Here is a 21,563-nt window from a genome sequence, read left to right as displayed (position 1 = left end):
TGACCAACATAACTTGCCAGTGATTACCCCCCCCCAGAGTATCTTGCCATTGATTACCCCACCCAAGTACCTTGTCATTGATTACCCCACCAGAGTACATTGCCATTGATTACCCCACCAGAGTACCTTGCCAGTGATTACCCCCCCAGAGTATCTTGCCATTGATTACCCCACCCAAGTACCTTGTCATTGATTACCCCACCCAAGTACCTTGTCATTGATTAACCCCCCCCCCCCCAGAGTACCTTGTCATTGATTACCCCACCAGAGTACCTTGCCATTGATTACCTGACCAGAGTACCTTGCCATTGATTACCTGACCAGAGTACCTTGCCATTGATTACCCCACCAGAGTACCTTGCCATTGATTAACCCCCCCCAGAGTACCTTGCCATTGATTACCTGACCAGAGTACCTTGCCATTGATTAACCCCCCCCCCCCCCCCCCCCCCCCCCCCAGAGTACCTTGCCAGTGATTACCCCACCAGAGCTAGTTACGATCATATGGCTGAATGATTAACTTGTAAATGGAAATTAACGTACATTTTAAATAATTGACCAAACAACCTGAGACGAAGGATTGCATGGTTTGAAATTACATCTTTAAAAAAATAAAAATAATCTGTCCCTTGTAATTTACAATGGGAGAAAGGGGACTTCGCTTGCACCATATCAGCAGGCAGCTGCAAATGTGTGTTCAGAACGTTGCAGATAGACAATATTCGCTACACTTCTGACACTATATTTCTATCTGAACAATGCTCTGTTTGTCGAAACAGAGCCCTAGGTGTTATTTTCTCCACTAACAGCGCAGCCAGCAGACCAGGGAAGTTAGGCGTTCCCAATCTGGTGACAGGGTGCCGCGCAGAAACCTTCCTCTGGACCTGCTCACTCCGAGTATGGGTAACTGTTTCCTTGGCATGTCTGAAAGTTGGCGTATCAATAGCGATGGTGTAACACCAGTGCTCCATTACTGGTTAGATAGGCCATAGCCAGGTGCACCGCGGGTCAGCTTAATGTTTACATAGCAGGTTAAGAGAACCAATGTAGCAGGTTAGAGAACCAATGTAGCAGGTTAGAGAACGAGGTTAAGGTTAGGAAAAGGGTTAGACTTAGCTAAAATGGTACAGTTGTCAACAATCGACTTGTCGTGCAGCCCAATCAGCAACGCAATACAGTCTTAAGTGGCAACAAATCTGCCCAATTAGCAGATTTGCTTTCCATACACCCACTTCTGTTACCTGGTAAAATAAGGGTTAAATAAATAAAAAAATAAAAAGACACCCATGACTTGCTTGTCCAGATAGCTCAGGTGACAACCATCAAATCAAATTTTATTTGTCTCAATATTCATAAACAACAGCTGTAGACTAACAGGCCCTTCCCACCAACACAAGGAATAAATACACAATGATTAATGATAACTTGGGCTCCTAGTACTGAGTTGATGTGCAGGAGTACGAGGTAAATGAGGTAGTTATGTACATATGGGCAGGGATAAAGTTACTAGTCAAAAGGATAGATAAAACAGTAACAGCAGCATATGTGATGAATCAATAGAGTTAGTGCAAAAGGTTTCAATGCAGATAGTTGAATAGTTAACCAGGCATCAGTACCGCTTGCCGTGCGGTAGCAGAGAGAAAGGGTGGCTGGAGTTGTATTGGGCTGTACGCAGAACCCTCTGTAGCGCCTTGCGGTCGGATGCCAAGCAGTTGCCATACCAAGTGGTGATGTAGCCAGTCAAGATGCTCTCAATGGTGCAGCTGTATAACTTTTTGACAAACTGATGGCGCATGTCAAATCTTTTCAGCCTCCTGGGGGGGGGGAAATGCCTTGTCAAGTGCTACAGGGCGATAGTAATTTAGACAGGTTACCTTGGCGTTCCTGTGCACAGGGACTATGGTCATCCAGGACAACTGGTGCTGGAAAATAATAATAATAAATAATATAATATATATAATATATATTTTTTAAAAAATTAATTACTATACATTTTACATGGTTCAGTGTTGCTAGCCTCGATGCGAACATAGAAGGTATTTAGCTCGTCCGGTAGGCTCGCGCTACTGGACAGTTCGCTGTTGGGTTTACCTCGGATGAATCTCGGAACATATTCCAGTCTGTGCTAGCAAAACAGTCCAGTAGCTTAGCATCCACTTCATCAGACCACTTCTGTATTAAGCGCCTCCCTGGTACTTCCTGTGAGTTTTTGCTTGTAAGCAGGAATCAGGAGGATAGAGTTTTAGTATTTTTATCCCGAATGTCGTGATATCCAATTGGTAGTTACAGTCTTGAACCATGTCGGCAAAAGCCGTACGGACTCGGGAGAGGCGAAAGTCAAGAGCAGTCAACACTAGGAGCACCACCTATGGGTGAGCATATGTTGTTTGCTCATGGCTCTATACAGCTCGTTGGGCGGTCTTAGTGCCAGCATTGGTTTGTGGTGTTAAATAGACAGCTACGAAAAATATAGATCTAGACTCTCTTAGTAAATAGTATGGTCTACCACCCCTTATCATGCGGTATTCTAACAGGCTAGAAGAACCTTGAGAGTTCCTTAACATTAGAGATCACGCATCAGCTGTTGTTAACAAAGAGACACACCACCTCCCCTGAGCTTCCTGACTCCACCGCTCTGTCCTGCCGCCGATGTATAGAAAAAAACAGCTAGATTTATATTTACCGTCCTTGTTCAGCCATGACTCGGAGAAACATAGGATGTTACAGTTTTTAAGATTAGTTAATCAACTAATAGTCTCGAATGGAGCTCATCCAGTTTATTCTCACAGACGTAGTCTCGTCCAGAATCCCGCACGCCGGCCTCTATAGTGCTGTCTATAGCACCGTCTCCTCCTCCTTACTCACCTTGATGCAGGGACGCTTGGTCAGAAAGAGTTCTTCTTTAGTCAGGTGTCTGCAGCCCGTTCCACTATCACATGAGGTGATACAGTTCAAGTATGAAAACAGACTTCATGGAATTTCTCATTTTACCCAAGATGACTAGTATGGATTGCAAAAAAAACAGTTGTCCACAATTTAAGTAAGTCATTTAAATCAATGTTTCATAGGCCTGCCTAACTCAAAAAACTAATATTTTATCTTTATTTAACTAGGCAAGTCAGTTAAGAACAAATTCTTATATGATACTACACACACGTTACCAGAGTAACAATGACATCACCACAGACACCTCACCTCTTACAACATCCACACCTGCTTGGGTTTACACTATTCAAGTAGTCTAGATAGGGTTACAAAGGGAGGGTATATTACTGGTCACATTTGCCCCACTGTATTTTCTTTCAACTGGCAGGTGTGTTCCCAAGATGGAACTTTGCTCCAGACAGTCTCCTCTTTGTAAACACTTCATTGAGGTCCTGCCCATTGAGTGGAAAGCATTATCACATCCATAACATTGTTTGTCACAACCTTAACTGCTTGTTAAACTGTTACCGTACTAGCTACCTACAGCTACCTACCTATAACCATACTAGCCACCTACCTATTACTGTACTAGCAACCTACCTATAACCGTACTAGCTACCTACAGCTACCTACCTATAACCATACTAGCTACCTACCTATTACTGTACTGGCTACCTACAGCTATCTACCTATAACTGTACTAGCTACCTACAGCTATCTACCTATAACTGTTCTAGCTACCTACCCATTACCGTACTAGCTACCTACAGCTACCTACCAATTACTGTACTGGCTACCTACCTATAACGATACTAGCTACTGACCCATAACTATACTAGCTACCTACAGCTACCTCTTATTACCGTACTAGCTACCTACAGATTACTGTACTAGCTACCTACCGATTACTGTACTAGCTACCTACCTATAACCATACTAGCTACCTACCTATAACCATACTAGCTACCTACCTATAAGCGTACTAGCTACCTACCTATAACCGTACTAGCTACCTACCTATAACCGTACTAGCTACCTACCTATAACCGTACTAGCTACCTACCTATAACTGTACTAGCTTCCTGCAGCTACCCACCTTTAACCGTACTAGCTACCTACCTACCTTTAACCGTACTAGCTACCTACAGCTTCACTCACAAGACTATAGCTATCATCAGATGTCAGTTGTATTTCTTTCACAACCTCAGACATGGTGATGATGAACTAGGTGTTCACTGAAGCCAAGATGCTGGAGAACATCCTTGCGCACTGGGTATGCAGACGATCACCTCCCTAGGGGAGTGGCCATTTCTCACGAAGCGGTGAAACTCGCTGCCTGGAAGCAGGGGCCTGTGCCACTCTTGAAACAGGAGACGAAGAAAGCCTCACTCTCGGTGGCAGCTGTATGGAGTTCAGGGTCTGTGTTCATAAAGAATCGCAGAGAAGGAATGCTGATCTAGGATTAGTTTTGCTTGGGCCCAGACATGGGTGGTTAAATATAGCCCATCGGTGAATAGCGTTGAGGAACGTTCAGATGTAAATATATTATGTAGAACAAACATGTCTATTCATGATATTTCAATCAATTGGGCTGGGTTTATTTTTTATTTTACCTTTATTTAACTAGGCAAGTCAGTTAAGAACAAATTCTTATTTTCAATGACGGCCTAGGAACAGTGGGTTAACTGCCTGTTCAGGGGCAGAACGACAGATTTGTACCTTGTCAGCTCGGGGGTTTGAACTTGCAACCTTCCGGTTACTAGTCCAATTCTCTAACCACTAGGCGACCCTGCCGCCCCATATTTAAATGAAAGACGTTACATGTTGGGAAGTCCTGGAGTAAGGATGGTCACAGATTATCCATTAAATTAACCTGATACTCTAGTAGCCACTAACAATGAAAATAAATGTTTTCAAAAAATGCAAGGCAGTCAGGAGGAGCGGCACAATCAGGTGGGATTATTCTAGCCAATTGCCATTTTAAGCATGACAACGATTTCTACCATATTGTGCAGACTCTGGCTCCAGCAACAGGTCTTCCAGTTTGTCCACATTCTGCTGCCTCAAAGCAAATGTTCGCTCCAACCTCTCTGTGGGGCCAATCGTGCCTACCTGAGCCCTGTCTTCTGGTGTCCTGAAAATAGATTATGTGATGAGCTGTTTCATGATGGAAATACTCTATAATTTGTAATATACCAACATTATATGTTGTTCAGTAATATGTAAAAGGTGATATAGTTGACAATATATATTGTGTGTAGAAAAAACATTTTTCTCATTGGTTCTGCAACAATTGGATTGTTTGCTCACAAAATGTCTTGATCAGTCTGAGCTGCATATCAGGACACAGGGGCCATAGCTGTGGGAAGTTGGGGTACTGCAGCACCCCCTGAAAAAAAATCTTTATAATAATATATTTTTTAAAGAATCATAAAAGTAGTGCACTGGTCCTTTGCTAGTCCTGTACTAGCAGACTGATATAGCAGACTGTAGCAAGGGCAAAAATGTTCTGCCCGCAACCCCCCTCAACCAAAAAATTCTCAACACCAAACAAATACCTCTAAAATAGTTTTGCTAACAAGTAAAAAGAAGTCCAAATTTATTGGAGTCGTGCAAAGAACTAGAGTTAACATTTATTGTAAAAAGCCTCTGCATTTAGTGGCACAATATATAAACAAAACATTTTAAACACATTTTAAAACAGCAATGGGGTTTGAATCACAGAACGTAATTGACAACTATACAGTGTATGTATAACTTCTGACAATGTTACAGCATTTAATTTCCTGTTTTAAAATAATAATAATAATCCAAACAGGGTGTATTCATTAGTACAAACGATAGCTAAACGTTTTGCAAGGAAAACTAGCATTTCTTATTAGATAAACTCAGGTAGGTCCCTCCCCTTTTCGGCCTGCTTGGAGTCTAGTGAAGAGACCCATGGTGAATCTGCAGCTCAGTCATCATCCATAAAATAATAATCCTCTTCTTCCCCACTTTCCCCTGAATGGTCCTCCTTGTCAGGGAACATTTCCCACACCACAAAAGAATCATTCTCCGCTGAAACACAAGTAAAACATTATTGAGTGAATAAAGTTTCCAAATTCTCAAGTTATGCAAGTATAAAAATACACCAAGACAAAATCTTCCTTCAAAAGAACACTTACCGGTATTGCATCTCTTCAAAACACGTTTGGCTGATGGAGTTGGCATGTACTAGATGGAAAATGCAGAAAAACATTGAATAAAATTCTGTCTGTCTGTATATTATATATAAGTGGAGACTGCGCAGGGGAGGACGGCTCATAATAACAGCTAGAACGGAGCGAATTGAATGGAAACCATGTGTTTGATATCATTCAAATCATTCCGCTCCAGCCATCACCATGAGCCCGTCCTTCCCAATTAAGGTGCCACCAACCTCCTGTGGTATATACATCCTGTTTAACAATAAGAACTCTATTGGCATATTCTTATGACTGAATGACTTTAAAAAGGTCTCCTCTCCCGACTCACATTTTCCCCATAGCAATACACTAGACCGTTGTTCCCGTCATCCTTGAGACGAGTTCATTTTCAAAATGGCCCCAGAAATACAGTGTTTGTGTGTGTGTGTGTGTGTGTGTATATATGGCCCTTCTTTGGTCAATAAGCTCCTCAGAAATATTCCTTTCAAAACAGCCTACCTTTGAAGCAGCCCCCAATTTGTGCAGCTTCACTTGGCCTTTTTTCATTCTTTTTTGAAGTTGGTAGATATACCTGTCATCGTTGTCTCTGAAAAAATTTGATGAAAAGTTTCTGATTTTACAAATGGTGAGAAAACCAACAATCATTCATTTATTTACTGGTAGTATCACCTCTCTTGTAATAACAGGCTACTACTATGAGTGACTGATTTAAAAACAAAAACATGTCAATGAGTATGTTTACATGCACACTAATAATTCAACATTAACTGATTATGGTAGAAGACCTTGTATGGGAAAATGTAATCACCTTATTCTACTTATCTTAAAATTGGCGAAAAGTCAAAATCGAAGTGAGCATGCGCAGATTAAAACATCTGTTTCTCTGATCAATCTATCAAACTATTAAGACATGTAAACAGCTTAAAACGGCGTTCCAGCAGTGTATTTGATCAGCACTGAGTGTACAAAACATCAATAACACCTTCCTAATATTGAGTTGCGCACCCCCGCCCAAATTCATCAGGGCATGGACTCTACAAGGATCCTGGCCCATGTTGACTCCAATGCTTCCCACAGCCAAAGTTGGCTAGATGTCTTTGGGGTGGTGGACCATTCTTGATACACATGGGGAAACTGTTGAGCGTGAAAAACCCAGCAGCGTTGCCGTTCTTGACACAAACCGGTGCACCTGGCACCTACTACGATACATCATTCAAAAGCACATAGTTTTTCTTTCCCATTCACTCTGAATGGCACACGTACACAATCCATGTCTCAAGACTTAATCCTTCTTTAACCTGTCTCCTCCCCTTCATCTACACTGATTGAAGTGGATTTAACAAGTGATATCAATAAGGAATCATTGTTTTCAGCGAGTCAGTCTCATGGAAAGAGCAGGTGTTTCTAATGTTTTGTACACTCTGTGTTTATGCGCAAGTGAAGTGAGTTCGGAAAAACAAAGTGCGCATCTTAGAAATAGTTTTCACATAAACGTAAAGAATCAAATAGGCTTCGCAAAAATAACATGGTCATTGTGGTAAAACGTTTATTTTGATTGCCGATTTTCTGCATTTATCAAAAGTCCCATCAGGTAGCCTGATTTCAGATGTATCGAACCCACTACCCTGGCATTGCAAGGGCCATGCTCTACCAGATGAGCACCACCGTGTCACCACTGTGTTCACCGAGCCCATCAGGCCAAGGTCACCATGCTATACCAACTGAGCGTTTACCTGTTCACAGAGCCCATCATGCCGGGGGTGATGTGGAGACACTGAGGAGTTTTTACTGATGGGAATCTTGATGAGCTGGGGGTTTGTGGGTCATGCTCAGAGTCCATGAACACATCTTCTTTTCCATTGGGAGACACTGTGGGCAACTAATTCACAAGAGGGCACATTCAGTTCTGGCACTCCATTTCTGACTGCTACAAGACTTCTTTTAAGCTGTCGGCTGTCTTGAAATATCAATTTGGTACACAAGCAATCTATCAGCTGCTGTTAAATATACATTTTACACATGAAAGCAACATGACAATCTCTCTACACTACCAGTAAAAGGTTTTATAACACCTACTTGTTCAAGGGTTTTTCTTTATTTTTACTATTTTCTACATTGTAGAATAATAGTGAAGACATCAAAACTATGAAAAAACACATATGGAATCATGTAGTAACCCCAAAAATGCGTTAAACAAATCAAAATATATTTTAGATTCTTCAAAGTAGCCACCCTTTGCCTTGATGACAGCTTTGCAGACTCTTAGCATTCTCTCAACCAGCTTCACGTGGAATGCTTTTCCAACAGTCTTGAAGGAGTTCCCACATATGCAGAGCACTTGTTGGCTGCTTCATGTAGTAACCCCAAAAAAAGTGTTAAACAAATCAAAATATATATTATATTTGAGAATGAAATAGCCACCCTTTGCCTTGACAGCTTTGTACACTTGACATTCTCTCAACCAGCTTCACGAGGTAGTCACCTGGAATGCATTTAAATTAACAGGTGTGCCTTGTTAAAATTCAATTTGTGGAATTTTATTCCTTCTTTATGTGTTGTGACAATCAGTTGTGTTGTGACAAGGTAGGGGTGGTATACAAAAGATATCCCTATTTGGTAAAAGACCAAGTCCATATTAAATCGCAAGAACAGCTCAAATAAGCAAAGAGAAACGACAGTTGATCATTACTTTAGTAAAAGACATGAAGGTCAGTCAATACGGAAAATGTCAAGAACTTTGAACATTTCTTCAAATGTAGTCTCAAAAACCATCAAGCGCAATGATGAAACTGGCTCTCATGAGGACTGCCACAGGAATGGCAGACCCAGAGTTACCTCTGCTGCAGAGGATACGTTCACTAGTTACCAGCCTCAGAAATTGCAGCCCAAATAAATGCTTCAGAGTTCAAGTAACGGATACATCTCATGCTCAGACGAGACTGCGTGAATCAGGCCTTCATGGTTGAATTGCTGCCAAGAAACCACTACTAAAGGACACCAATAAGAAGAGACTTGCTTGTGCCAAGAAACATGAGCAATGTACATTAGACCAGTGGTAATTTGTCCTTTGGTCTGATGAGTCCAAATTGGAGATTTTTGGTTCCAACCGCCGTGTTTTTGTGATGATCTCCGCATGTGTATTTCCCACCGTATAGCAAGGAGGAGGTGGTGTTATGGTGTGGGAGTGCTTTGCGGGTGACACAGATTTATTTAGAATGCAACGCAGACTGAACCAGCATGGCTACCACAGCAATACGCCAACCCATCTGGTTTGGGCTTAGTGGGACTATAATTTGTTTATCAACAGGACAATGACCCAACACACCTCCAGGCTGTGCTATTTTACCAAAAATGAGAGTGATGGAGTGCTGCATCAGATGACCAAGCCTCCACAATCCCCCGACTGAGATGGTTTGGGATGAGTCGGACTGTAGAGTGAAGGAAAAGCAGCCAACAAGTGCTCAGCATATGTGGGAACTCCTTCAAGACTGTTGGAAAAGTATTCCAGGTGAAGCTGGTTGAGAGAATGTCAAGAGTGTGCAAAGTGGTCATCAAGGCAAAGGCTATTTGAATCTCAAATATATGTTTTATTTGTTTAATACTTTTTTTGGTTACTACATGATTCCATGTGTTATTTCATAGTTTTGATGTCTTCACTATTATTCTACAATGTGTGCAGAGACTTCTTTGAATTTTGCTGAATGTATTCTTTGACCTCCAGCACCACATTATGTGCATATAAGCAATATTTTCCAAAAGAACTTAAAAAAAACTAAACACTGCTGAGTGGTTGAAATAGTGCACCCCAGGCGGAAACACACCTTCACCCGCTTGTTCTGCATGGGCGAGCTGTTGAAGATGTCATCGTGGTCGTCTTTGGGCATGTGGTCCAGGAGGTTTCGCACCTGCTGCTTCCGCTTCAGCGTGCCCTTCCTTGCAGTTATCCGGGGTGGTTCCACCACTACAGTTCAAATATAATATATGACATTGTCACAGCGGGGACTGTGAAGCAACAAACATTGGCACATGCATACAAACACAAAATAACATCAGCACTATACACAGATTTTGTGTTGTAGATATGTGGTAGTAGAATAGGGGTCTGAAAACACACACATTTAATGTTGTTGTAAAATCTGTTGTGAATGTATTCTAACGTTTTAAAATGGTATAACTGCCTTAATTATGCTGGACCCCAGGAAGAGTGGGGATCCGTAATAAATACAAATACATAGATTCTCTGTAAATCTTATTAAATGGACAGATTGTATAGATTGTGATTTTAACATTTAAAAGTAAATGTGTAAATCACAGAAGCTAAGCAGGGACTGTCTTGGTTAGAGCTTGGATGCGAAACCTACAGGAATACATGCCTTGATGGATTTATTAAGGATAAAAATGCTAGACAAGGTAACTTACATGGCTCCTTCTTCTGCAGGTTTCTTTTCTTGGTGGCCTTGGAAGGTGCCAAGAAAGTGGGGGCCTGGGCATTGTACTGCTTCTGGCAGTCCTCAGCTGAATGGCTGCCCACCTCCATGGCAACGTTCACCCAGAAGTCAGAAGTGTGTTTAGGAAGTGACGTCACAGCCCTGAAAGCCAAACGTACACACAGGAAGTTGACATACTGTTTCTGTATAAACAAGGCACGTTGCACACTTTTTTTTTAATATAATTTTTTTAATTTAAATTTCCCCCTTTTTCTCTTCAATTTCGTGGTATCCAATTGTTTAGTAGCTACTATCTTGTCTCATCGCTACAAGTCCCGTACGGGCTCGGGAGAGACAAAGGTTGAAAGTCATGCGTCCTCCGATACACAACCCAACCAAGCCGCACTGCTTCTTATCACAGCGCCATCCAACCCGGAAGCCAGCCGCACCAATGTGTCAGAGGACCTGCACCTGGCAACCTTGGTTAGCGCGCACTGCGCCCGGCCCGTCACAGGAGTCGCTGGTGCGCGATGAGACAAGGATATCCCTACCGGCCAAGCCCTCCCTAACCTGGACGACGCTAGACCAATTGTGCGTCGCCCCACGGACCTCCCGGTCGCGGCCGGTTGCAAACCCAGAGTCTCTGGTGGCACAGCTGCAGTACAGCGCCCTTAACCACTGCGCCACTCGGGAGGCCCTACGTTGCACACATTTTAAGCATGCTAGCTAATTTGAAACTTTTCTTCAACATTGTACATTATATAAGGAGACTATTGTTTAACCAGAGTTGAGTAAACCGAGTGATGACATACTTTCTCGTCTACTATATTATAGTCATTTGGCTGCTCACTGCCATGTTTGTACATAATACCACTATGAAGACAACTGTAGCAAACTTACTCATGTAGTCTCAACAGTTCTGCCTCTGTCCACTGATCTCCATTTTCTTCCTTTTCTCTCTGCTGAACCCTGAGGAACTTGCTGCCTTTTCCTCTCAGTGTCAGTGGACTGTCCCTTTTACTCAATTTCTTCTTACAGTTGTCCTGGGAAGTCGACGAACCACCCGATGATGTCTGAGAATCTTCCAGAACCCTTCCACGTGTTATCGTACCCCGTGACTTTATGGGTCCCGTTTTGACTGCCTTGGTCTTTTTCTTCTGTGTGAAGTCGTCATCAGACTGGGACTCTGTGTCAGTACTGTGACTAAAATAATGAACGTTCCTATTCCGCGTCAGCTTCCGTGGGTAGGTCGTTGTGGTCGCAGGTTTCCCCGTATCTTTCACAATGTCATCCAGGAGTTTCGCTGGGAGCATCTGACGACTGACCTTCTTCTTTGGCAAATCAAGCACTCTCGGAGGGTCTACTTTTTCTGAATGATTGACTTGTTTCACTGGTAACAGCTCTGAGGATGTATTGGCGTTGTCCGAGTCATCGCTGTGCTGTTCGTTAGCACCCCGGAGATAGAGACGTGGAGGGGATTGTGGGGCACGGTCTGCATACGCGGCAGGCGCCGTTGCACTCCAAGATCTTTGGCCGGTCTTCCTGGGCCGACCCCGGAGCTTGGGAGAGAGGATCACTTCAGACTTGGACCTCTGAGATGCTGGGCTGACCCTCTTGGGCCTGCCCGGACCCTTGGTGGAGGGGTTCTCAGGCTTAGACCACTGAGAGTTTGGACTTGCTTCATTGGGTCTTCCTCGGTACCTGTGAGAGGGGTTCTCCAAAGACATGGACCTGTGAGGCTCTCGGCTGGCGTTCTTGGGCCTTTTGGGGACCCTGGAAAGGACGTTGTCTTCAGCCTTACACCGCCGAGACACGTGGGCCATGTGAGGTGACTTATCCTCTGGCTTTGACCTCGAAGGCCGGGGATAAGCCTTCACCTTTCTCAGAGGCATAGTCTCCTCTTCACTAGTGTCACCTCGCAGCCGCTCTGTAGAACACAACATAACACTGTCAAATACAATGTAGTCCCCATTTTTGTTGCAGCTAGAATATGAGGATAAATGCATTCCAAGGCTTATGTATATATATTTTTAAACATACCTTCCGCTGGAGGTAAGAAAACCTTGGCCGGTTTTGGTGGTCCGTCTAACAGTACTCTGGCTACAGGTGTGCTGACTTGCTGAGAAGGTAGGGAAATAGCATAGCAATTAATTATTTTTACAAGGTAAGTTGACTGAGAACACATTCTCATGTAAAGCAACGACATAGGGAATAGTTACAGGGGAGAGGGAGATGAATGAGCCAATTGGAAGCTGGGGATGATTACGTAACCGTGATGGTATGAGAGCCAGATTGGGAATTTAGCCAGAACACCGGGGTTAACACCCCTACTCTTACGATAAGTGCCAGGACACCAGTTTAACGTCCCATCCGAAAGACGGCACCCTACACAGGGCAATGTCCCCAATCACTGCCCTGGGGCATTGGGATATTTGTTTTTTATACCAGAGGAAAGAGTTCCTCCTACTGGCCCTCATCCAGGAACCGACCAGGACCAACCCTGCTTAGATTCAGAGGCAAACAGCAGTGGGATGCAGTGTGTCCCAAACCTCTGATTACACCCAGCCGTTCCACGTGTTGACTGTATTCCACAACTAGAGCACCTGATTCAACTAATGAAGGGGCTTGGTGATTAGTGGACTCAGATGTGTTAGAACAATATATAGAATAGGTAGAATGGCTGGGGAGAATACGGTGCTCTACAACAGAAGACTAATTGAAGCAGAGGTCCATGGAACAGCTTACAGAGTAAAGCATAGACGAATCGTCATAACCCCCATGAATGGTGACGTTCATGTCGGAATCCAAGATGACTCTGGCCCCTTTCCAGTACTCCAGAGGAGGTTTGATAAGGCGGCCACTCCGGGAAACATTAGCACTGTTCACCGCACTGGTGGCACAGCAACGAGCAGCTGCAGGACAAGGAAGATTAAACATAAACAGGAAGATTAAACAAACAGGAAGAAAGTCTCTACAGAGAAATAGCAATGAATCGAATCTTGATGAAAACAACAGACATGTAACTGCCAGTATAAATACAGTGAGCATTTGTGATGCCAACTTTTGGACTCACATCCCCTAGTGGCATTTGGCTTTTGGAATGTGTTGTCCTGCGTCTTGGTGGAGAGGTGGTTTTGGTTCCAGGGTGTTATCAGGCCCTTGCTCCCCTTTTCACCTTCTGAACTACATTCGAAGACCCAACAGAAAGACTGAATGTTAACCGATATGACTACAGGGTTCAACCTGAGTAGCCCAAAGGGAGAAGATTTTCTTTTCAAATAAAATGGAGAACAAGCTATGAAAGAAAAATAAGGAGCTTTCAAATTAAATTAAATGTATTTGTCACATGGGCGGAATACAATAGGTGTAGACCTTCCCGTGAAATGCTTCCTTACAAGACCTTAAACAATGTAGAGTTTTTTTTTAAAGTATGAAAAATGTGTTAAATTAAATAAACTAAAAGGAAAAATAGTAACACAATAAAATAACAAGGCTATATATAAGGGGTACCAGTACCGAGTCAATGTGCAGGGGCACCGGTTAGTCGAGGTAATATGTACATGTAGGTCGAGGTAAAATGACTATGCATAGTAGCAGCAGAGTATGAAGAGTGTGAAGCAATGTGAATGTGTGTTTTGTGTGTGTCCATGTGTGTGTTGGAGTATCAGTGAGTGTGTAGTTAGAATCCAGTGTGTACATCGAGCCTGTGCAAAAAATAATAAAATAATGGGGTCGAAGTAAATAGTCTGGGTGGTCATTTGATTAACTGTTCAGCAGTCTTATGGCTTAGGGGTAGAAGCTGTTCAGGAGCCTGTTGGTCCCAGACTTGACGCTCTGGTACCGCTTGCCGTGCGGAAGCAGAGAGAACAGTCTATGACTTGGATGGCTGGAATTTGATAATTTTGCAGAGCAATTGCCATATCAGGCTGTGATGCAACGAGTCAGGATGTTCGATGGTGCAGCTGTAGAACCTTTTGAGAATCTGAGGTCCCATGACAAATCTTTTCAGCCTCCTGAGGGGAAATAGGCATTGCCATGCCCTCTTCATGACTGTTGGTGTGTTTGGACCATGATAGGGCCTCAGTGATGTGGACACCAAGGAACTTGAAGCTCCCGTGGTAAGGGTAGGTAACACCACATCACAACGGTCCTCCGTTTCCTGTAGTCCATAATCAGCTCCTTTGTCTTGCTAATATTGAGTGGGGGGGGGGGGGGGGGGGGGGGGTTGTTGTCCTGGCGTCTCTCACCTCCACCCTATAGGCGGTCTCATTGCCGTTGGTGATCAGGCCTACCACCGTAATGTCTGCAAACTTACAGTGCCTTGCGAAAGTATTCGGCCCCCTTGAACTTTGCGACCTTTTGCCACATTTCAGGCTTCAAACATGAAGATATAAAACTGTATTTTTTTGTGAAGAATCAACAACAAGTGGGACACAATCATGAAGTGGAACGACATTTATTGGATATTTCAAACTTTTTTAACAAATCAAAAACTGAAAAATTGGGCGTGCAAAATTATTCAGCCCCTTTACTTTCAGTGCAGCAAACTCTCTCCAGAAGTTCAGTGAGGATCTCTGAATGATCCAATGTTGACCTAAATGACTAATGATGATAAATACAATCCACCTGTGTGTAATCAAGTCTCCGTATAAATGCACCTGCACTGTGATAGTCTCAGAGGTCCGTTAAAAGCGCAGAGAGCATCATGAAGAACAAGGAACACACCAGGCAGGTCCGAGATACTGTTGTGAAGAAGTTTAAAGCCGGTTTTGGATACAAAAAGATTTCCCAAGCTTTAAACATCCCAAGGAGCACTGTGCAAGCGATAATATTGAAATGGAAGGAGTATCAGACCACTGCAAATCTACCAAGACCTGGCCGTCCCTCTAAACTTTCAGCTCATACAAGGTGAAGACTGATCAGAGATGCAGCCAAGAGGCCCATGATCACTCTGGATGAACTGCAGAGATCTACAGCTGAGGTGGGAGACTCTGTCCATAGGACAACAATCAGTCGTATATTGCACAAATCTGGCCTTTATGGAAGAGTGGCAAGAAGAAAGCCATTTCTTAAAGATATCCATGAAAAGTGTCGTTTAAAGTTTGCCACAAGCCACCTGGGAGACACACCAAACATGTGGAAAAAGGTGCTCTGGTCAGATGAAACCAAAATTGAACTTTTTGGCAACAATGCAAAACGTTATGTTTGGCGTAAAAGCAACACAGCTGAACACACCATCCCCACTGTCAAACATGGTGGTGGCAGCATCATGGTTTGGGCCAGGGACAGGGAAGATGGTTAAAATTGATGGGAAGATGGATGGAGCCAAATACAGGACCATTCTGGAAGAATACCTGATGGAGTCTGCAACAGACCTGAGACTGGGACAGAGATTTGTCTTCCAACAAGACAATGATCCAAAACATAAAGCAAAATCTACAATGGAATGGTTCAAAAATAAACATATCCAAGTGTTAGAATGGCCAAGTCAAAGTCCAGACCTGAATCCAATCGAGAATCTGTGGAAAGAACTGAAAACTGCTGTTTACAAATGCTCTCCATCCAACCTCACTGAGCTCGAGCTGTTTTGCAAGGAGGAATGGGAAAAAAATTCAGTCTCTCGATGTGCAAAACTGATAGAGACATACCCCAAGCGACTTACAGCTGTAATCGCAGCAAAAGGTGGCGCTACAAAGTATTAACATAAGGGGGCTGAATAATTTTGCACGCCCAATTTTTCAGTTTTTGATTTGTTAAAAAAGTTTGAAATGTCGTTCCACTTCATGATTGTGTCCCACTTGTTGTTGAGTCTTCACAAAAAAATACAGTTTTATATCTTTATGTTTGAAGCCTGAAATGTGGCAAAAGGTCGCAAAGTTCAAGGGGGCCGAATACTTTCGCAAGGCACTGTAATGATGGTGTGAGTCGTGCGTGGCCGTGCAGTCGTGGGTGAACAGGGAGTACAGGAGGGGACTGAGCACGCAACCCTGGATGGTGGATGTGTTGTTACCTACCCTTACCACCTGGGGGCGGCCCGTCAGAAAGTACAGGGTCCAGTTGCAGAGGGAGGTGTTTAGTCCCAGGGTCCAAAGCTTAGAGATGAGCTTTGAGGGAATTATGGTGTTGAACACTGAGCTGTAGTCAATGAACATCATTCTCACATAGGTGTTCCTTTTGTCCAGGTGTGAAAGGGCAGTGTGGAGTGCAATAGAGATTGCGTCATCTGTGGATCTTTTGGTGCGGTATCTGAATTTGAGTGGGTCCATGGTCTCTGGGATGGTGTTGAGGTGAGCCATGACAAGTCTTTCAAAGCATTTCATGGCTACAGATGTGAGTGCCACGGGGCGATAGTGATTTAGACAGGTTACCTTGGCGTTCCTGGGCACAGGAACTATGGTTGTCTGCTTGAAACAACAAGGTTTTAAAGACTGGCTCAGGGAGAGCTTGAAAATGGTCAGCTCATGCTCGGAGTACACATCCTGGTAATTCGTCTGGTCCTGTGGCTTTGTGAATGTTGACATGTTTAAAGGTCAGACTACATGCTCCGAGTACACATTCTGGTAATCTGTCTGGTCCTGGGATTTGTGAATGTTGACCTATTTAAAGGTCTTACTCACAGTTTTGGTGCAGGTACAGCTGACTAGCGCAAAAATAATAGTGGATACGAGTTGAAAACAATATCATAAGTAACTTACTGATCCCCCCCCATCATTAGCCATTTGTATAAAGTGTCTCAGAGGAGGAGTGTTCTAGGTTCAGTTTTACATTTCGGTCACAGGGGGACCAGATCCTAGATCGGCACTCCTCCTCTGAGACGCTTGATACAAACGGTTCGGACCACAGTGACACAACGTACCCTTTCGGCTCTGACAAAAATAACTCAAGGTATTTCTTCCAATCCGTTGGGAAGCCAAAGAGAAACTTCTGCAACAGCCATTTTGGGAGTTCTGGTCAAGGAGAAAGGCACAAAAAAAACAAGAAAGCATTTATGCAGATTGACAGTTCTCATTTTCGGGTTCATTGAAAATGAAACCTTGTTTAAAGTATCTCTTTCTGAAACAGGCAATACAGAGCTGGGTACAATTAAAATGTCATCACCCAGAGAAAAACGAATATTATGGTTGAACCCAAATGTAGTGTTTGATGAAATACCTGTATTTATGGAAAATATGTTTGAGAAGGATACTTCGTTTTTAAAATGAAAATTGTAAATTGGAATGGTAGTGTCATGTCTTACATGGAGTTATCGGAAATGTTTGGGAAGGTCTGCTCAATCCAAGATAACAACCAATTGGTTACAGCACTACCCCCAAAATGGAGGCGGCAGGTGGCAGTGGGAGGAGGCTGGGAACTGGCCTGTCTGCCCAATATAAAGGATCAAAACTGGCTGAGGAATAAAAAATACCATAAATAGAAAGTATACCAGTTTCCTTTGAGGACCAGGATGTTGACAGCTGCGCCACACTGATTGCAAAAAAATAGATTTTTGATATACCGATTCCATGGCACAGTGTATACAGTGCCTAAAGAAAGTATTCATACCCCTCGACTTTTTCAAAAGGGGTAAAAAGTAGGAGCAAAACAAACATGGCCAACAATGTAATGATCTAATAAACTGGTTCAAACAGGAGTCACTGTCAGTCTGTCCTCACAATTCACTACAACGCTCTGCTGCGTAGCCTAGACGAACACCTTCCAAAAAATATGTGCATAATGGGAATTCTCTTGGCACCCTGGAGACCATGTGTACAGTTGATGTCGGAAGTTTGCATACACTTAGGATGGAGTCATTAAAACTCGTTATTCGACCACTCAACACAATTCTTGTTAACAAACTATAGTTTTGGCAAGTGGGTTAGGACATCGACTTTGTGCATGACAAGTAATTTTTCAAACAATTGTTTACAGACAGATTATTTCACCTGTATCACAATTCCAGTGGGTGTGAAGTTTACACACACTAAGTTGACTGTGCCTTTACACAGCTTGTAAAACTCCAGAAAACTATGTAATTGCTTTAAAAGCTTCCGATAGGCTAATTGACATCATTTGAGTCAATTTGAGGTGTATTTCAAGGCCTAGCTTCAAACTCAGTGCCTCTTTGCATGACATCATGGGAAAATCAAAAGAAATCAGCCAAGAGCCCAGGAAAAAAAATGGAGACCTCCACAAGTCTGGTTCATCCTTGGGAGCAATTTCCAAACACCTGACGGTGCCACGTTCATCTGTACAAACAATAGTACGCAAGTATAAACACCTCAAGGACCACTCCTGCATGCGCAAACCCGCTAATCTGAGGCGCTATTGTGTGTAGATGAGCGAGATTTCTTTTGTTGATTTAGTCCATTTTGATATAAGACTAATGCAACAACGGGCTCCCAGGTGGCGCAGCGATCTAAGGCACAGTCCCAAAGGGCGGCGCATAATTGGCCCAGCGTCGTCCATCATTGTAAATAAGAATTTGTTCTTAACTGACTTGCCTAGTTAAATAAAAATTATTTAAAAAAAACATTTGGTAAAAGTCAAGGGGGTATGAATAATGTATCTGCTGATATATAAAACGACGCAAGATTTCACACTATGCTTTTCAGCTCAAATACAAACATCACAGCTTTTGTTGTGAGGATACAGAATCAATAGACCATTTGTTGTGGTATTGCCCTCAGGTAGCCTGCTTCTGGTCTCAGGTTCAGGTTCAGGAATGGTTGAAAAAGCATTACATTCAAATAAAAATGAACCCTCGAAATAGCATCGATGGGAGATTTGGGGAGACTGGTCAGTAAATCGATAATATATTAATAGTCTTAGCAAAATTATTTATCTTCAATTCAGAATCAGTGGATTCTATTCGATTAGACAGATTCGAATTTGGGACTATGTATAAAAAGTGCTGTAATTTCAAAACAGTTCACCCGAGATGGACGAAAATTTACCTCAAATGAAAGCTGACAGTCTGCACTTTAACCTCTTAGTCATTGTATCATTTCAAATCCAAAGAACTGGAGCACAGAGCCAAAACAACAACAAACGTGTCACTGTCCCAATACTTTGAGCTCACTGTATTGTCCCCCTCCGAAGCAACATCACTGCCCAAACAAACTACCCACCTGATGTGCCAACCACCAGTAAAAGAGAGAGAGAGAAAAAGAGGCAAGAACAAAATAACAATGTAAAACAAAAGCCATCAAAGATAAATCAAATTAAAAGAGCAAGGCTAACTGTGTGTGCCACTATTTTTACATGTGTGTGTGTGTGTGAGCGCCTCCGTGGCATCAGCATATGGGGCATCGACACAAAATACCCCAAACAGGCATTGAATGTAACACCCTTCCTTTTTAGTTTTAGAATTCATTTCTTTTTTCTTTTTTTTTTGAATTTGACCCCTTTTTCTCCCCAATTTCGTGGTATCCAATATTGTAGTAGCTACTATCTTGTCTCATTGCTACAACTCCCGTACGGGCTCAGGAGAGACGAAGGTTGAAAGTCATGCGTCCTCCAATACACAACCCAACCAGCCGTACTGCTTCCAACCCGGAAGCCAGCCGCACCAATGTGTCGGAGGAAACACCGTTCACCTGGCAACCTTGGCTAGCGCGCACTGCGCCCGGCCCGCCACAGGAGTCGCTGGTGCGCGATGAGACAAGGAGATCCCTACCGACCAATCCCTCCCTAACCCGGACGGCGCTAGGCCAATTGTGCGTCGCCCCACGGACCTCCCGGTCGCGGCCGGTTACGACAGAGCCTGGGCGCGAACCCAGGGACTCAGATGGCACAGCTGGCGCTGCAGTAAAGCGCCCGTAACCACTGCGCCAATTCATTTTTTTCCCAATGTTTATTTTTGATTGTCCTTTTATCCCCCGGTTCATCCCACCTATTTCTTCTGGACACCATTTTAGGATTTCAATGCCTCATCTTTCAACTATGCTGGAACATTTCTGGGGATCTTTCATTTCAGCTCATGAAACATGGGAGCAACACTTTACATATTGTTTATATTTTTGTTCGGTATACAATAAAAGTGACTCCAAAATGACACAATATATTATTTACCATTAATTTCTATTGGGCACAAAATAACATGAAACACAACCAAAACAAACAGCAAATGCATCCAACAGGTTTGTAGAGTCACAAGCTTGATGTAGTTGCCTGATAGGAATATGGGACCAAATAGTAAACTTTTTACTACTTTAATACACATAAGTGAATTTGTCCCAATACTTTTGGTCTCCTAAAAGTGGGAGACTATGTACAAAAATTGCTATAATTTCTAAACGGTTCATCCAATATGGATGAGAATACCCCAAAATGAAAGCGGAGCTTGCACTTTAACCTCATAGTCACTATCTCACTTCAAATCCAAAGTGCTGGAGTACAGAACCAAAACAACAAAATGTGTCACTATCCCAATATTTCTGGAGTCTCACTTTCCCAATATTCCAAAATGGCTGATTATTTCTGACTTACGAGTTCCGCTGAAATCCGGGGCCATCTTTCCCACCAGGATGTAAATGCTGCCAGAAGCAGTCTTCAGGTGTGTGGTTGAGATTCTCTTTGCGATGAGGTTGCTGTGCCAAGGCATCTTGTTATCCCTTGGTGGAAAGCAGAGGCAGACTAAGTAAGTGAATCAATGTTTGCTTTTACAAAAATAATGTGTTAGTTAACTTCATATGATTCCGAGAAACAAATTCTACTTACTCACGGACACCATCCACATAAAACCTGTCGTTCCTACTCTTCAAGACCCAGTGTCTAAGGTGAATCCCTGTAACCTATCAAGCAATAGACATTAAATAGTTACAGTGGGGCAAAAAAGTATTTAGTCAGCCACCAATTGTGCAAGTTCTCCCACTTAAAAAGATGAGAGAGGCCTGTAATTTTCATCATAGGTACACTTCAACTATGACAGACAAAATGAGAAAAAGAAATCCAGAAAATCCCATTGTAGGATTTTTTATGAATTTATTTGCAAATTATGGTGGAAAAAAAGTATTTGGTCAATAACAAAAGTTTCTCAATACTT

At 42.9% G+C, this 21,563-nt stretch overlaps 2 protein-coding genes across 2 annotated transcripts in view; one reads left to right on the top strand and one right to left on the bottom strand.

The window, feature by feature from the left end:
- Positions 1-5,546: 5,546 nt before the first annotated feature.
- LOC139375407 (MIS18 binding protein 1) overlaps positions 5,547-21,563 on the bottom strand; it is a 19,369-nt gene continuing 3,352 nt past the window's right edge. Inside the window, exons 5-17 of the mRNA XM_071117165.1 lie at positions 21,239-21,312; positions 21,008-21,132; positions 17,397-17,487; positions 13,614-13,723; positions 13,286-13,452; positions 12,581-12,659; positions 11,441-12,467; positions 10,533-10,702; positions 9,935-10,074; positions 7,847-7,992; positions 6,612-6,699; positions 6,093-6,141; positions 5,547-5,985 (exon numbers count right to left, since the gene is read on the bottom strand). Coding sequence (XP_070973266.1) covers positions 5,882-5,985; positions 6,093-6,141; positions 6,612-6,699; positions 7,847-7,992; positions 9,935-10,074; positions 10,533-10,702; positions 11,441-12,467; positions 12,581-12,659; positions 13,286-13,452; positions 13,614-13,723; positions 17,397-17,487; positions 21,008-21,132; positions 21,239-21,312 — 2,370 coding nt within the window. The 3' untranslated portion in view covers positions 5,547-5,881. The remainder of the gene's footprint in view (positions 5,986-6,092; positions 6,142-6,611; positions 6,700-7,846; positions 7,993-9,934; positions 10,075-10,532; positions 10,703-11,440; positions 12,468-12,580; positions 12,660-13,285; positions 13,453-13,613; positions 13,724-17,396; positions 17,488-21,007; positions 21,133-21,238; positions 21,313-21,563) is intronic.
- Positions 16,691-21,563, top strand: part of LOC139375408 (uncharacterized) — a 19,478-nt gene continuing 14,605 nt past the window's right edge. The window contains exon 1 of the mRNA XM_071117167.1: positions 16,691-16,827. The gene's annotated coding sequence lies outside the window, so the exon portion shown is untranslated. The remainder of the gene's footprint in view (positions 16,828-21,563) is intronic.

The sequence above is a fragment of the Oncorhynchus clarkii genome, chromosome 19, assembly GCF_045791955.1.
Source record: "Oncorhynchus clarkii lewisi isolate Uvic-CL-2024 chromosome 19, UVic_Ocla_1.0, whole genome shotgun sequence".
Lineage (NCBI taxonomy): Eukaryota > Metazoa > Chordata > Actinopteri > Salmoniformes > Salmonidae > Oncorhynchus > Oncorhynchus clarkii.
The sequence above is the reverse complement of the archived record's forward strand: the minus strand, read 5'-3'. Positions and strand labels throughout refer to the sequence as shown.